Source organism: Pelmatolapia mariae, linkage group LG10_11, assembly GCF_036321145.2.
Source record: "Pelmatolapia mariae isolate MD_Pm_ZW linkage group LG10_11, Pm_UMD_F_2, whole genome shotgun sequence".
NCBI lineage: Eukaryota > Metazoa > Chordata > Actinopteri > Cichliformes > Cichlidae > Pelmatolapia > Pelmatolapia mariae.
The window spans coordinates 57,041,244-57,057,652 of record NC_086236.1 but is presented as its reverse complement, the minus strand read 5'-3'; the positions used below and the strand labels follow the sequence as shown (position 1 = coordinate 57,057,652).

Here is a 16,409-nt window from a genome sequence, read left to right as displayed (position 1 = left end):
CAGGACCTGAGAGATGTATCTGTACCTATTGTTGATCTGCTGTTATCTGAAGCCTCATTAGAAATGGCCTCAGTGGAAGGGTGGCTGTCAGTCAAGAAGCCATTCTCAAGGAAGGAAAACAGGTGAAAAAGGCTGAGGTATGACAAATTACACAAGACCTGGACTGAAAATCAGTGGTAACAGATGTTTTGTAGTCATGAATTCAAAGTCAAAATTTCTGACTGTTCAGAAGAGGTCAGGAGAAAAGTACAACAGTGAGTGCCTACAGCCATCTGTGAAACACGGTGGAGGCTCAGTCATGGTGTGGGGCTGAATTTCAGAGTGTGGTTTGGGGGATTTTATCATATTTGATGAATCTTTGAAAACAGAAAAGTACCATCACATTTTGATCCACCATGCAGTACCATCTAGAAAGCATCTGATTGACAACAGCTTATTTTTTAGCATGAAAATGATCCCAAACACGGCACCAGTCCAGTAAAAGCAGAAAATGTCCTAATTTTTAAGTTTAGTAAACAGCAGCAGGAAATATTCAATATGTGTGCTCAGTAGGGCCTTACACACTTGAAAAATCAACTTTTTAGTGCCCTCTAATGGACAAACTATATATTTGTGATACTCTTTAAATTTCCTTATATATAATATATGGTGTATTCCATTATTAGTCAATATTTATACTGGTATGCATGTAAGCCATATTGGTCAGAAATTATGGTTTGTTAAGTATGATGATAAAACACAGTGCTAACAGGATGCAACCAGCATGAAAGATGGCCATGTCACGATTCAGCAAAGTCTTCAGTATCACTGTGCTTGTATCTCAGAACACATCGATGCTCATTTTCTTAATGCCAGTGGCGCAGACTCCCATTTGACCCAGCGCATCCATTTGAGAGTGGTGAGGGAGAACAAGGGCACTATGCTAATGCACTAAATGCAGGGAAAAGGAAGACGCTGAGCTAATGCATCAGGAGGAGGAGGGAGGGGGGGGGGGAAGCATGGCGGGGTCATAAAAAGTGCACTTAGGAAGAATTTTTAAAATGTCACATGTAACGCCAAATACCATGCAAACAACCTGCAGGTCATTCACATTACAAACACACAGAAAGAGACACTCACAGTACAACAGGCATTTATTTGAATTACACATCCACATCCTCTTGTCTGAGAGGATTAAAGATAATTGTCATGACTGAAGCTGCCTTTTATCCATAAGATGCTCTTTAAATTCTACAGTCAGTATTCATGGAAAGAAAATCGTGTAAAATAATAATTCTTGCACTAATTTTTCATAATTTTTTTTTCTCAAATGGCAATAAAACAAAACATAGCTGCTCTGACATTACCATACCCCATCAGTGTCAAAATACTGAAATGTATTCACAATATTCTTTCACAGAAGACGACCATTTCAAGAGCGTTGCTCACTTCCTTTATTAAACACATGCCCGTTTACAGGAGAAGCAGGAGAGCCACACAACCACACACAGTCAAGTCAGATGTAGACTGAGCAAAAGGGACTTGGAGCAAACGTTAAGCTGGCACTACATTTCATGTACTCAGCAGACTACTCTGGTCAAAGAAATGTTTTGACTAAACATCTTAGATTTCATGTACATTTTACAGGTTCAAGTATGTAAAATACTGACTTGCAGTTGCTGTCCCTTTTTTAAAAGGGACCCTTTTGTGTTTTCCCTTATTTAGTTTGTGTTCATATTTAGGACGGCCAAAGCTTCATATAAAGATGTCACTGTATATGAACGTAATGTCAATAAGCATAAAGCTCAGGCTTCAGTCTTTTTTTCCCCCGATTCTTAGTTGTATATGATTTCATAGAGAGAGGCTCTAGAGGGGGGGGGAATACTAGGGCTAAATGGTTAGAAATAATAATAACAATATTACTAGGGCCACTCTAAGTTTTACAATATATACTACTCTGTAAACAAAATGTTAAAAATCACCATCATCTGATTGAAGGGGGAGAGCTGATGAATTTCTTATCAAACACAAAAGCCAGGACCTTCTATTAACATCTTAAATCTAACAGCCTTTGTAGTCCAGGACACAGGAATTCAAGCTAATCCCTTTAGCTTGTCTATTTCTTGTCCTCGAATCCGTGAAACTCCACATCCATGTCATCACTGGACTGGAAAAGCTCCCAGAGCTTCAATAAAGAGTTATCAGAAACATCGCAAGGCTCTACATGTTCGACGTTTGTGTCCAATTTTCGTCTTTTGTGCTTGTTAACTTTTATCCTCCTTTGAATTTTCTGGACTGGAGAGCAGCTTTCTGTAGGAAGGCATCCTTCTTTCTTTCCAGAGTCATTTTTTCCAGTCACTTTCTTATCAGACTCTTGTTCATTTTCAATAAAACTGAGGCTTTTTGAGGCCAAATTATTCTGTATGTTCATATTATCAACGTGCAAAGTTGAGCTGTTTATGTCCTCATGAGGTATCTGGTCCAGCAGGTCATCCTGGCAATATCTGGTGGGCAAAGAGGGAAGAAATTCACCTCTTGATGGGGCTTCTTCTGACTCAAACTGAGGACTTTGAGGCAGATTAGATTTTTGGGTGCGGGAAGTGTGTGAATTCTGTCTGCACACCCGTTTACGTTCAAGCAACTTGTGCCTGGATCTGTCTGAGTAAGTGTAGCAGTTCCTCTGGTCGCCCTCTCTGTCAATCAATTCAGCAGAGGCAGACACGGACGCGATTTTTATATCCTGTCTGGAATTTAATTCTTCGTTCACGTCAACAGTCCATGGCTCCAATTCTTGAACGGTCTCTGAAGGATCTCCCTTGTACCTTAGTTCAGGTTTTCTACATGGTCCAGGAGCAATCAGAACACAGGAAACACTGCACTTTGGTCTAATGGGAATCAAAGAAAAAACAAAACAAAACCTTTAATTAGATAAATGGGATAAAAATATTAAGGAAAAACAATTTACAAGAGATTTAAATGGGGGTTTTTTGACACATTTTGCTAAAAAACAAAAATTACCTTTTGAGTTTAGCTCCTTTAATGTGCATGAAGTTGTGGTTCAAGGTTGAAATCAATCTGTCCACCAGCAAGTACTCATCACTCTTAGAGAAAGCCCTGTGACTCTCACTCTGCAGATGCTGAACAAAAGATACACAGTTAAATAATGGAGAATTACCGCGGTCCATCCAAGGCCAGTGAGCCTCTACGGCACAAACACCTACATACAAAAAGAGGCATTTGAAGCTCCTGCCACATAACTGTTCACAGTGAATAAAAGCAATTTACTGAGCAACCCATTAGAGCAAAGCAGCCAATGAGCAGTTTTTCCATGATTGTGTTAAACACCAGAGAACACTGATGAGGGACTCGAAACAGATATACGAACAGACAGATTTGGTTAGTTTTCTTCTCAGTTAAATACTTTATTTGACACAATTTATCATTAATACATTTCTATCTATGTCTGCAAGCAATACTGTGCCTAACTGGAATGAAAGCGGTTCATTCTGGACCAGATAATCTGCATTAATGTAATCAAAGTAACAGATCTAAAGTTGTAAATCTGCTTTTTTCCATATATACTACATCTATCACCCAAAACAAAAACTTAATGTTTTCAAGTTTATCAGTTGTTGAGTTAATTTAGTTTCATATTATGTTACATGATGTTAGGAAATGCCAACAAAGAAATGTACCACACACCTGCTAGCTAAGCAAATAAAGAGCCTTCTATCAGATAATTACTGCAGCAATTAAAACATTTAACCTTAACTAATGTTCTGAGTAACCTCTTAAAACAGCTAAAGTCAGAAGACACAGCCCATCAAAGTGGAGACGATATTACTCTGTTTCAGAAGGTCAAATTATTCAAGAAGCTTATTGTCATGTACACAGCAAAACAGAAATGGTTACGCAGAAAAATGAAATTCTTACTTTGCAGGTTCTCACAATAAGTAAAACAGTGCTTTGTAGCACTTGTAGCTGATGTGTGGGTGTAATCAGAATTACACCCACACATTAGCCTGCATGAAGCTAAACGAAAAACTAAGGAGGATGCTGAAACTGGGTGAATAACTGTCTGACAAAGTGGTCACCCAAAAATAAAAATAAAAATCTTGAATAATTCTGAGATCACTTAAAGATTTGGTGAAATCAAATCATTAAAAAAACAAAACAAAAAAAAAACAACTCTATTTTATAGCGTAAATAAGAGCATTTGCACACATACAGTGCAAAGAGAACGCTAGGGATTGAGACTAAACAGCTGTGTAGCTTTAATACAAGCATTTATCATTGAGGTCATCCTGAAAAGCTCTACAGTTTGCAAAAGGAGCATAAATATTAAAGCAATTAAAAAAAAAATCTTATGACCAGATTTACCCTGTTCCAGACAAATGACTTTAAAAGATCCTAGTGAAAAAGTAATGATAATTAGAAAAACAAAACAAAAACGTTTTTCTCTTGATTCGAGATATTGGATGAGCTTATCAAAGGATAGCACATGGTGTCATGAAAGTTAAAGGCAGTCCATCGAAATATTAAGAGTGTGACTTTTTTGACTGATAAATGTAATTAAACAAGGATAATACGCTGTGGGTCCTGTATATATGTGCCATATAAGAAATATGGCACATGTCGCAGGGCTAACACACAGGCACAGACAATCATTCGCACTCACATTCACACCTATGGGTAATTTAGAGTTACCAATTAACCTATCCCCACGAAGGCCATGTCCACACTAATATATTTTCGTTTGATAACGCATCTTTCTCTCCGTTTTGGCCTTCTGTCTACACTAAGATGGTGTTTTTGGTCAAGGAAAACGAAGCGTTTTGAAAATGCTCTCCAAAGCGGATACATTTGAAAACGCCGTTTTTGCGTCGCAGTGTGGACAGCGAACCTGGAGCCTTTTTGAAAACGATGACACATTTTAGTCAGGAATCTGAAGTACCCGGAGAGAACCCACACAAACACGGGGAGAACATGCAAACTCCACACAGAAAGACCCCGGCCTGATGGTGGAATTGAATCAGGACCGTCTTGCTGTGAGGCAACAGTGCTAACCACCTTGTTTAGCATTTAAAATGGATTTTGCCATTAGAGTTTTTCAGTCAAAGATTCTCCATTTTGTTTCCAAAAACAGGTTTAAATGAAAATTCGTGGATGTTAACCAAACCGAAATCATACCCCCTCATACCAGATCATTCACCAGGGATCATTCAAATGGGAGTTCTCACATTTAGAAATAGCAGGATTGTAAAAACACTGTGTGTGCACTGTGCTGTGTGACAGTTTTACAAACTTACCATCGTGAGCTGGTTGTATTTGATCATACAGCACTCGCAGTAGCCGCCTCGTTTCTTTTCTCTGTTCTTCTTTCGTCCATGAGCTCTCTCCTCACTGTCTGAGGCTTTCACACCTCTGTTTCCAGAGTAGCCCAGAGGATTAGCAAATGAAAAAAAAAAAGTTTAGTATTTTGATAAACTCTTCATGAGTGCATTTAAGACCTTTTGAGCGGCTCCAGCAGTAGCACTTACAATTGCATGGTTCAGAACTTTTCACACCCACAGCTATGATCAGAATAGCCTTACACCTATCATGGGCATGATTGTCATGGTATTTTCAGGCTTTTAAGGGTTTCCTTGATCATTTTCCAGGGTCAAATGATTAAAATACCAGACTTGCCATGACATTCATGCCCATGATGACCTGATATTAGTTTTTGATCAATTTACATAAGACACATGGGGAAACTGACTGCATTCCATAGCATATTTAAAATGTTTAAGCAGCACTCTGTATAAAATTGGTGGGGTTAAAGTGGCAAGAGATTTATTTTAAAAGGAAGGGGACGTACCTTTGTCCCCGCTGTTTGTTTGCAGGAGGGTCCTTCTCCTCAGGACAGAACGGACTACAGGGAGCAGTGATTTTCAGGTTGAACTCAGGCATGTTTGGCATTGTGAGGTAGATTGGACGGTAGTGCCTGACAAAAGAGAAGGAAACCATTTTAAAAATCACAGGAACAATTTCAGGACAGCAGGTGGATGCTGGGTTCTTCTGACTGACTTCTTACCTACTTGAATCCTCAACCTTGATGAAAGGTTTACCAATCTGCCCGCCTGGAATACAAAACATAGATCGTTTATTAGCAAAGCAAGAAGAAGAATACCAGCCTGAAAAGGTCGACTAAAATATACCAGCAAAGCTCAGTAATTTGTCTGGGGGGGGGGGGGGTCTACCTTTGCATTTCTCTAGGCCTTGCTTTGCTGCAGAATCAGCTTTGTCCTGTTAGAAACAACAGAAAAAAGTGAACACTCCCAATGCTAAACAAATAACTTAATATAAAGTTGGACTATTTTTCCTTCTACACACTGGAAATTCTCAACTTACACATAATTTGGCCGCAGTGGCTGCAGGAACTGAGCTTTTGATGATCTTTTTTTTCTTATGAACATATGCTATTAAATCTGGAATTGGCACAAATAAATTTAGAAAAGTCACAGATGTCAAAGCAGAATGAACTTAATTTCACACAAAGAAGAAAAATTACTTCAACTAAAACAGATACCACACACACACAAAACATACCATCTACATATAGGATTTTCACACCCCACTCCAGAGCATTTGACAGGATCTTGTTTACTTGAATCCTTTCCTAAAAACAAACAAGTGTGTATTAGCAGAGCAATTAAGAGCCCTCAGTAAATATCATTCATGTTGACAAAACAAACCTGCTCTTTCACTACTCTCTCCACCAGAGACTTCCCTCGGCTTGTAACAAACTGCAAAACAACAACAGATAATGCAAAAGAATATCAATAACTAGAAAAATGATCTACAGGTTCAGAGAATCCCGGTAAAACAGACACATCATGGTGAACTCACTGTGTCGGTTTGTCCTTGAGATCTGCTCTTGATGTCGCCATGGCTGCCAGGCCGGTGTGGGTTTGAACAAGGATACGGCGAACTCGGTCCAGAGTCTGGGCTGGGAACAGGAGAGTCCTGTCTGAGGCAGTTCACATATCTAGCCTCCCGCTTGTTAGATACCAGATACTTGATGTCCTTACTGAAGAACTTCTCCACAGTCTGAGTGAAAAGATAAACAAGATAAAATGTTTTGAGAAAAACTCAAGAATAATTATTTGTCTATTCGATTCACAGAGTAAACATGTCCCAGAGCCTTTTAAAAAAACAATATTACTGAATGTCTGGTCATGTTTGTAACCTTACTAACATTTTCTAGTCATACTACTTCTGAGTAAAATGTATTCAGTTTTGGCTTATTTCTCCAGTAAGTACTGGAGTATTTGGTTGGACCTCATGCTTTAATTTTTCATTTCATAAATTCAACAAAGTTCTCCAAACATTCAGAGAGTTTGGTCAATATTGACATCAAGGCATCACACAGTTGCTGCAGATTTATCAGCTTCACATCTGTGATGAAAAACCTGTTCCACCATGTCAAAAAGGTGGTTTATTGGATATTGGAGATTTGGTGACTGTGGAGCCCATTTGAGTGCAGTGAACTCACTGTCATGTTCAAGAAATCAAATGTAGGCTAGGCACGTTACCCTGCTGAAAGCAGAAGATGGGTACAATGTGGACATAAAGAGGCCAGCGAGAAGACTCAGGTCCCAACATGTGCCAAGAAAATACCCCCTATCCTTACACCACCAACAACAACACTGACACAAGGCAGGATGGAGCAATTCTTTCTTGTTGTTTTTTTCTAAATGAGCCTACCATCCAAATGTTAGAACATAAATCAAGACTCATCGGACCAGGCATCTTTTTCCAGTCTACTGTTGTCCAATTTAAGTGATCCTGTGTGAAAGCTTTAATTGTAGGCATGTGATGCTCTTTTTTGTGACAGGAGCGTCACCCAGTGTGGTCTTTTGTTGCCATAGCCCATCAGTTTCAAGGTTTGATGTGATGTACATTGTTCGTTTGTGGCTATTTGAGTTACTGTTACTGATAGCAGCTTGGAGCAGTCTGGCCACTCTCCTCTGACATGAAGAAAACATTTCTGCCCAGAGAACTGCTGCTCACTGGATATTTTCTGTTTGTGTGGGAAAACCCCATTAGATCAGCAGTTTCTGAAATACTCAGACCAGCCTGTCTGATTAGATATTTGCATGAACGATTAGGTGTACCCAACAGAGTGGCTGGTGTGTGTACGCAGCTTCATAGTTCATATGTTAAGCTAGCACAAAAGCAGTGTGACAAAATGCAAGTTTCAGCCAGTGAATGTAACCAAATAATGTCTCACCCCTCCAAGCTGTTTGATGTCACTCTCCAACGTTTCTGCGACTCTGTTTGATGGCAGGTCCAGGTAAAACACTTTTCCAGCAAAAGGCTTGACTTGTGTGGGAACTGATGTACGTTTTGCCTGACTCAGCGTCACCTTGTCACTAGTATGTCCACCTTTTCCTGCATAACATTATAGCACAAGAAAGAGACTTAAATGTTAAACCGTTTCACAAGTAATTTTTATCAGACAAGTGAGTTTTACAGCAAGTTTCCCAGACACGGATTAAACATAAACAAAAAGAGAGATTGAATTAGGATCTCCAATGACAATCTTGACGTTAAGCGACGTTAAGCACGTTTTATATCAAGTTTATCCTTACTTGAATGAGCAGCTAAGTAAATAAACGAGCCTATATCAACTGTTTTAACATTCAAGTCAATCTGGTTCTAAAGAGATTATTTTTAAGCAAATTAACAATCAAATAACTTCACAAAAGATCCATTAGCGTTACATTCGTACGTTACGGTGTTAGCTGTTCGCTAGTTTGGTTAAATCTACGTTTTAAATTTTAAATGCAAAACACGGAAAAAGTCGCGGCTGGTGTAACACGGAAATAAACGCTACAGGTACCTTGCCAGCTGGGTCCCGGATGCCTCTGATTGCGTTTTGTCTTCATTTTATTCTCTTTCATCGAGAAAAGGCTGCTTTTCTTCTCCCCTCGTCTTGACTTAACATACTCCACAAAGGCCTCGCCAGTCCTCTGTGTGTAAACAAAAGAAAACGCATATTTTAAAAAAAAATAGACGCAAAATGCAAGGACACAATCGTCTATTACATAGTAATGCGTAAACAAAATGTAACATTAACAGGACATTAACATTAGCTGAGGCAGAGTGCTCGCTGTCCCCATGTTAATCAATTTTAATGGTCTTAAATGTAAACTTAACGTACGTTCACAGCCTCCCTCCCAGCGGACACACAGCTTCGCCGATTAGCCTCTTTGCTCACATTTTTATGCAAGTAAATGTCGAAAAACGTCCCTAAACTTCTGTCGGCAGATTTGTTTCCCACAGAATATCCACGGTTATACGGTTTTACAGCTCCTCATCCAGAAATAATAAACTTTAACAATGCCGTTTGCTTAACGTCCCTTTCCCGCTTTAAATCCGGTGTCGGAGACGGTATATGTTGCCATGTTTGACGCTTTCCATCTTCGTAACCATTTCCACGTTAAAAGGCGCTATGTTATTGAATTAGTTTTTAAATTGAACAAATTTAATATTATTTATCTGAAGCTTTGTCTTTTATGAACGTTACAGCCGTCCAATTATCGATAGCTTCAAAAACAGAGGTGTTGATGTGAAACGGAATACTCTCCAAACCTGGCAACGCAAAAAATACGTAAACATATTCTTGATGCTTGGATGTGGCGTTTCCCCACTATTATCAAACTAAAGTAAATTATACGAAGACAATTATATCAGTACATTTTGTCATTTACAATAACTTTAATGTAGTATGCACGTTTAGTGTCATTCTATCTGAAGTTACAAAAATAAATACAATTATTAAAGTCAAGGAATGTGCTCAGCTGGAAATTAAATTATGTCATCACGCGCTGTTTGCGTCAGGAACTACCCTGCTGCAATTTCACACGTGTTTATGCTTTCAAAGACTTTAGGACAGTAGGAACGGGCGTAGTAGGAGGATAGTATAAACCCCGAGAGGGATGTGCGTGTTCACGAAAGACGTCGCTGATTCTGACTGACTTTAGTAGGTAGGTAAGGAGTTAGCTGTGCTAGTTAGCTTGCTAAAGTTAGCCAGAGACCTGTCATGTAATTTTTTAGGGATCGTAGCCTTGTCATGATTTATTGTGTGAATATTAAATAGGAGGCGTATTAAAAGCAATCAAATGTTTGTCTGTTTGTTTGTTTTCTATGAAGACAGGATGAATAATGAAAGTTCTGCTCCTCCTGCCACCGGCGCCATTACTCCCCTCCAACAGATGGTGGCGTCCTGCTCCGGCGCCATCCTTACTTCGCTGTTTGGTGAGGCACCTACACTTATTACATTACAATAAGCATGCCTTTGTTTATTAACTAACACTCAGCTGGTGGTTTATGAGGTACAATTTGTTATTGTGTTATAAAATTATTTTGATCAATCGGAGGTTTGGAGAAGTTTCCTGAACTGCTGCTTTGTTTGTTCTCTGATTAAATTAAAATTGTGACAAACATCCTGAACACAGGCACTCATGTTGAGTTGCTTTTTTTTTACAGTTACACCTCTGGATGTTGTGAAGATCAGGCTACAAGCACAGAAAAATCCCTTTCCCAAAGGTGAAATGAATTTACACTGTGTTGACTGACTGTTTTTTTGTTTTTCTGTTTTAGCATTTGATCTGTCTTTATGTTTATTGTGGCTCCATTATATACTAAACCAGGGGAGTCAAACTAATTTTAGTTAAGGGGCAGTATAAACTGTCACTTTATAAACTTTATAACCTATATGAATCAGGAGTGGGATTAGGGAGCAGCTAGAAGAGAGCCTGGAGAGGTGGAGGCGTGAAAGTCAGAATACATGTGTGTGAATGAAAGGGAGACGGTGTAACAGTGAAGGTGGATGAGTTTAAATACCTGCAATCAAACATCCAAAGCTCCAAAACTGCTTTTATATTTCCATACATTTTAATACCCTTGTTGTACTGCTAGCTTCACATTACCACACTAGAAACAGCAGTGAATTTTACTCAATAATTGGTTTAGCCAGTAACAACTTCACCGAAATTTTCGCATTTTGCTGACCTAAACACCAAGGCAGCCTGCGTTTGATGTCACTGTATTAAATGTTAATGTTAATATTTTTCAGGCAAATGCTTTGTCTACTGCAATGGACTTATGGACCACATATGTATATGTGAAAATGGGAATTCCAAGGCCTGGTACAAAGCTCCGGGTCACTTCAGTGGGACGCTGGTAAAATTTTACACCCACATTACATATACCACTATAATTACCTCCCGCCATGTTTTTGGTATTGTTTGTGTGTCGTTCTGTCTGTTAGGTCTGTTAGTTGTCCGATAGCCTTGCTTCATTAGGCCTTGCTTCGTTAAGTTGACCTTGGTCTTCAAGGTCAACTTAATGATGTAATGGTCAAAAATTGATAAAAAGCCTTATAACGTAGAATCTGTGACAAGTGTGGTGTGTAGTGGGAACATATAATATAAATATTATATTATTTGTATAAAGATTTTAAATGTAATGTCACATTTGTCTTTTGACCTCTACTCAAGGTCAGCAGATTGAGAACAATGCTTTATGGAGCTATTTACCACTATGTTTCCTACTGCCTTTGTTTGGGAGCTTTGGGAATGGAGATTTTACATATCAGGTTACTTTGGAACTTTTCCTCAAGATAAAATAAGGTCAAATCTTCATAAAATGTCATTTATCTGTAAAACTGGGCTTTAAATTCTGCTTCCTTTGTTTTTATTGGCAACATTAAGAAATTGCACATGTTCTAAATATCACGTTATAGATTTCATCTAAATATTATGGCACATTTGACCTCCAACCTCACTTTTACATTTCACATCTGCCTTTCTTTCAAGTTGACTCCAAAAGGCATTATGTCTTTAAAGAAAGTATTATCAGAGAATGAGCTGCCCAGTTAGTTAGAAATGTACTGCAGTGTAATAGATAATAAGCTGAAGTTATTTACAAAACAGTACCTATTATCCATATTATCCAAATTATACATCTGTGGGATTTTTACTGCACTACAAACTTCTTAAAGTACATTTAAAAAAGAAACAGAAAACAAAATGAATATATTCAAAATCCAATAATGTTTCCTTAAAAGTAAATGCTGTCCAGAGAGGGAGCTTCTTGTTCTGTATAATGTTTTAAAGTTAGCAGTCTGACAAGTTAAACTTAGCTTTAGTGGCTGATAGAACTTTTCCTGCTTGTATTAAGTAGAGGTGTTGTAGTACAAAACCTCTGAGTGCCACAGAGCACATCACCCTTCACTGACTCCTAACTGAATCTCTGCAGGATGCATTTGTCAACATAGTACGGCGTGAGGGAATCAGGTCATTATGGAGCGGTCTGCCTCCAACACTGTGAGTGTGGAGTCTATTTTTTTCTATTTCCTGATTGGGCGCCTCCCCTCCTTTTAATACTGAGTTATTGAGCTGTGGTGGGTCAGTAGTGATTACAGTCGAGTGTTTTCCTTTGATGTGGTATTTATTCATAGTGAGCCACCTCAGAGTTTCTTCAATGATTGTAACCAAATATTTAATTATGTTACGCATCATTAAACAGAACTTTCTTCACAGTTTTTAAATTTAGATGCATTTTTGTGGCTGTCTTTTACCTGCTTAGAAAATTTTATAAGTAAGGCATGATTTATGTACCTTCTGTTATGTGCTTTCTGTTATGTGCCTTCTCCAGTGTGATGGCAGTCCCAGCGACAGTGATCTACTTCACATGTTACGACCAGCTCTGTGCAGCACTGAGGGAAAGGATGGGAGAATATGCTCAGGTGGCTCCTCTCCTTGCAGGAGCTACTGCTAGAGGTGAGCTGACTGCTGTCCTACTGCTACTGAAATATGCCATATATTGACAGTAATGGCCATATAATGCCTAATGACAGACATCAGCATTTTAACAATGTTGGGGGTTTCAAGGCCAGCCACCCTTACCTTCTGCACCGTGGCCTCGACATCCTGATTTTATCCAACAAGCTAGATTTTACTTAGAAAATGTTAGTGTTATTTTTAGTCTAACTTACAGGCCTGTAAGTGATTATTAAAGTAGAAAAAAGAAGCTCAATCATTAAAAGTGCCACAGCAGTATGTTACTTTCACTAACATATCACTTCATGAACTGCTTTGTCTTCCTCCTCTGTGTGAAAGTGGGTTCGGTGACAGTGATCAGTCCTCTGGAGTTGATCCGCACTAAACTGCAGTCTCAGAAGCAGTCGTACAGGGAGCTGACCCAGTGCATCCGTTCAGCAGTGGCCAAAGAGGGCTGGCTGTCTCTGTGGAGGGGTTTGGGGCCCACACTTCTCCGAGACGTTCCCTTCTCGGCCATGTACTGGTACAACTATGAGATGGGCAAGAACTGGCTGTGTGGCTTGTCTAACATCACAGAACCCACGCTGACCATCACCTTCATATCCGGAGCTGTTTCAGGATCTGTAAGTTAATTTTTTGTTTAAAACTGCACAGAATTCAACTTCCAGCCTGCAGATAAACATATTTGATAGCAAAAAAACAGAAGTAAACTACAGCATATCATTTCTTATTTCATTTTTGTCATTTTTTTCAGATTGCATCTATTGTAACTTTGCCTTTTGATGTCGTCAAAACAAGAAGACAGGTGGAGCTTGGAGAGCTGCAAGCAAAGAACTGTAATTATGCTTAATGTTTTTTAAATTAAAGCTTCTGAAGATTGTAAATGTACATCTGCAGCTGCCTGGGGAGGTTATGTTGATGCTATATGTTCATATTTGTGTTGGCATGGTAAATAACCCAAGTCTGCAGAGTTAAATAAAAGCAACAATGAGCTTTAAAACATTTTACTTCTCATCAAAAAGGCTTCCTCATTCTGTTAAGAGGCCACAACACTTTCATGTGACAGTCGACGAGCGTCACAAGTCAAGCCCTGTAGAGCACTTAAACCTTCTCAGTGCTGATAAGCAACATGAATAAGTGCCTCAAGTGTGTGCTTCCTCCTCTGTGGATGATGGTGATGGCTGCTCCAGCTGTTTGTAGACACCCCTTTCTCTCCTGTTTCAGACCCCACTCCTCTTTTCAAAGCCTTGCCCTTTAAAGACTGCTGGGTGAGGAACAGGCCCTCCTGCATGTGCTCCTTAAAAACACCATTAAGCCAGTGTGCACCACTTGGTGTAAACATCAAACGGTCTCAATGAAGACGGGTGGCAGAATATCCACTCACAGTGTAGAATAAGATTTTCCTAAACAATTCTAACTCAGAGGAGTTTCGAGAGTGCAACAGCTTCAGATGAACATAGTGATGAAGATATTTCTCAGCTCATCTGTAAGGATGTGATGGAATATGTGAGGCAAAGCTGCTGCCTTTTATTGTTAAACCCACATCTCTTGTGCTCTGTTTTTGGTTGGACGATGCTGTTTGTTGCTAATTGGTGCTCTTGTGTTTGCAGTGCCAGGTCAGGCCTCCTCCACCTTCTGTGTGATGTGCAGGATTGTGGCAGAGGACGGGTTTAGAGGGCTGTTTGCAGGTAAGTACTTCACTGACCTGCGACTCAGTGAGTGGCGAGTCTGAGGTAGTCACAAACACTCGCTGTAAAAACAACCTGCACCCTCTTTCAAATCTAAAGCGTTACATTTCAGGACATGATGAAAGTTTTTCACTTCTTGCCAACCTTTACATTTGGTAAATACAACCTCAGATGAACAGCATATTACATACATAGCATATTACTGTTTAGTAACTTGTAGAAACACCTTTAGCTGCTGTAACATGAAGTAATAATTTCCTGTATGACTTTAAATACATTTTGGCCCACTCTTCTTTACAATGCTGTTTCCATTAAATGAGCTTTACGAACATTTGCTTATGCACAGCTCTGTTCAGGTCGCTCCACCACATATCAGTCAGTTTGCGGTCTGGACTTTGACTTAATTTTCTTTTTCAGCCATTTCGTTGTAGATTTGCTGCTGTTCTTAGGTTCAGTCGTCCTGTTCCATGACCCTATTTCAGCTAAGAACAGATGTGACTCAAGAACATTGTGGTATACACAGGATTTCATGGTTGATTTAATGATTGCAGGTGCTCAGGTTCTGTGGCTGCAAAACAAGCCCTCATCATGACCGCCCCACCACTGTGCTCGACAGTCACTATGACACAGTTGTGCTGACATGGTGTTTGTGATCTTTGGCCAGATGTGGGATTATGCATTATAGCCAAACATGTCCAGCTTGGTCTCGTCTGTCTTGTGTTTTTTTCAGATGCATGCAAGTCATGCTGCCTCCTCTCTCTTCTTAGAGAGAAGCAGCTTTTTCATTGACACTGTGCGAACACACGTGAATACTTGAGACCAACTGGTCTTATAGAGGTGCTCACACTTACTGATCAGCTGAAAAACTTCATTTGATTAGTAGCACTTGACTGCTACTTACAGCTGTCATAGAAATTAGGAGTTTAAGTGTGTGCTTACTTTTTCACACGCTGCTTCTGTGCTTTGGCTTAAATACATACATATATATCCTCTCTTATAGTTCGTCTTAAGGTTGTATTTACCTTATTTTAAGACTTGCTAAGGGTCCGATTATTTTCATGTCCTGATACATGAAACCTTATTACTGAAAGAGTGCATACATTCTGTTTAGACTGTATATAAACTCTTCTCATACCTGTTGTTTCTCTATCAGGTTTTCTCCCCAGGCTGATAAAAGTGGCTCCAGCCTGTGCCATCATGATCAGCACTTATGAGTTTGGAAAGGCCTTTTTCCGGAAACGCAACAAAGAGAGGACACATGGACCACTGCAGACCAACCCCTGACAGATTTCCCTTGGAAGAACAACGCACCCACGGCAGCTACTGCTAGACCACACCTGAGGACAGCACTATGAAAGGAGCTTAAACCAGTTAGATTTAACTTGAGGTTATTGAGCAAAGTCAGGGGTTAAAATGATGTTAAATTATACTTTAACAATAATTAAGATGTGTATATATAAGGTGAACAAGTAGCCTCAGGGCTTTAGGACTCCTTGTCTGTTTGTATATAGAGATTTCACTGTCCACACAACGAGCTCCATGAGATCAAGAAAAGGATGATATTTTTTTTTTTTAGATAAATTTATTAGGGCCTGAGCAGTTAATTCATTGAGGTGAATCCATATTCTCCTTTCATAGTGCAAGTCAATCAAGAAGTTGCACAGTGTTACTCCTAAAGTTATCTGGATGAGCCAGATGTTCTATTTTGCGGTGCAGATCTTTAGCATGATAAAGTTAATGTTGCCAAATTTAAAACATTAGCAGAAATGGGGTTAAAAAAACCAACTGTCTTCCTGCATTGTAAAATATTAAAGATGATCAGAATCGATATGAATTTATTCATATTAATTTTTACATTGTTTTTGTTGAATGCAGTAGATTCTGTGTGAAGTTGGAAAATATTTTTCAT

General features: G+C 39.2%; 2 protein-coding genes across 3 annotated transcripts; one reads left to right on the top strand and one right to left on the bottom strand.

Annotated features, from left to right (window-relative positions):
* Window positions 1–1,231: 1,231 nt before the first annotated feature.
* dbf4 (DBF4-CDC7 kinase regulatory subunit) lies at window positions 1,232–9,400 on the bottom strand. The gene is made up of 13 exons (XM_063486786.1): window positions 9,188–9,400; window positions 8,867–8,996; window positions 8,255–8,415; window positions 6,871–7,071; window positions 6,717–6,767; window positions 6,571–6,640; window positions 6,373–6,449; window positions 6,222–6,267; window positions 6,056–6,101; window positions 5,840–5,965; window positions 5,289–5,403; window positions 2,998–3,116; window positions 1,232–2,864 (listed from the first exon to the last, which is right to left on the bottom strand). Exons 2-13 carry the CDS (start codon window positions 8,925–8,927, stop codon window positions 2,096–2,098), a joined length of 1,842 nt encoding a protein of 613 aa, XP_063342856.1. The 5' UTR covers window positions 8,928–8,996; window positions 9,188–9,400; the 3' UTR covers window positions 1,232–2,095.
* A 449-nt stretch (window positions 9,401–9,849) lies between these two features.
* slc25a40 (solute carrier family 25 member 40) lies at window positions 9,850–16,329 on the top strand. Of its 2 annotated transcripts, none has more exons than XM_063487267.1 (10): window positions 9,850–10,013; window positions 10,184–10,284; window positions 10,516–10,575; window positions 11,105–11,211; window positions 12,289–12,356; window positions 12,688–12,812; window positions 13,152–13,435; window positions 13,567–13,648; window positions 14,423–14,500; window positions 15,654–16,329. In XM_063487267.1, the coding sequence occupies exons 2-10, from the start codon at window positions 10,185–10,187 to the stop codon at window positions 15,782–15,784; spliced, it is 1,035 nt and encodes a 344-aa protein (XP_063343337.1). In that variant the 5' UTR covers window positions 9,850–10,013; window position 10,184; the 3' UTR covers window positions 15,785–16,329. The 2 variants fall into 2 exon arrangements, with proteins under 2 accessions (XP_063343337.1, XP_063343336.1); XM_063487266.1 differs by having other exon boundaries at window positions 10,180–10,284; window positions 15,654–16,325.
* Window positions 16,330–16,409: the final 80 nt, after the last annotated feature.

Excerpts from the sequence above, each read along its gene's own strand:
- slc25a40 (XM_063487267.1), top strand. The coding sequence starts at position 10,185 with ATGAATAATGAAAGTTCTGCTCCTCCTGCCACCGGCGCCATTACTCCC. Across the intron at positions 11,212-12,288 it reads GTCACTTCAGTGGGACGCTG|GATGCATTTGTCAACATAGT; the intron begins GTAAAATTTTAC and ends GAATCTCTGCAG. Across the intron at positions 12,813-13,151 it reads TGCAGGAGCTACTGCTAGAG|TGGGTTCGGTGACAGTGATC; the intron begins GTGAGCTGACTG and ends TCTGTGTGAAAG.
- dbf4 (XM_063486786.1), bottom strand. The coding sequence starts at position 8,927 with ATGAAAGAGAATAAAATGAAGACAAAACGCAATCAGAGGCATCCGGGA. Across the intron at positions 5,404-5,839 it reads AACAAACAGCGGGGACAAAG|AGGTGTGAAAGCCTCAGACA; the intron begins GTACGTCCCCTT and ends CTCTGGAAACAG. Across the intron at positions 2,865-2,997 it reads AAAGGAGCTAAACTCAAAAG|ACCAAAGTGCAGTGTTTCCT; the intron begins GTAATTTTTGTT and ends GATTCCCATTAG.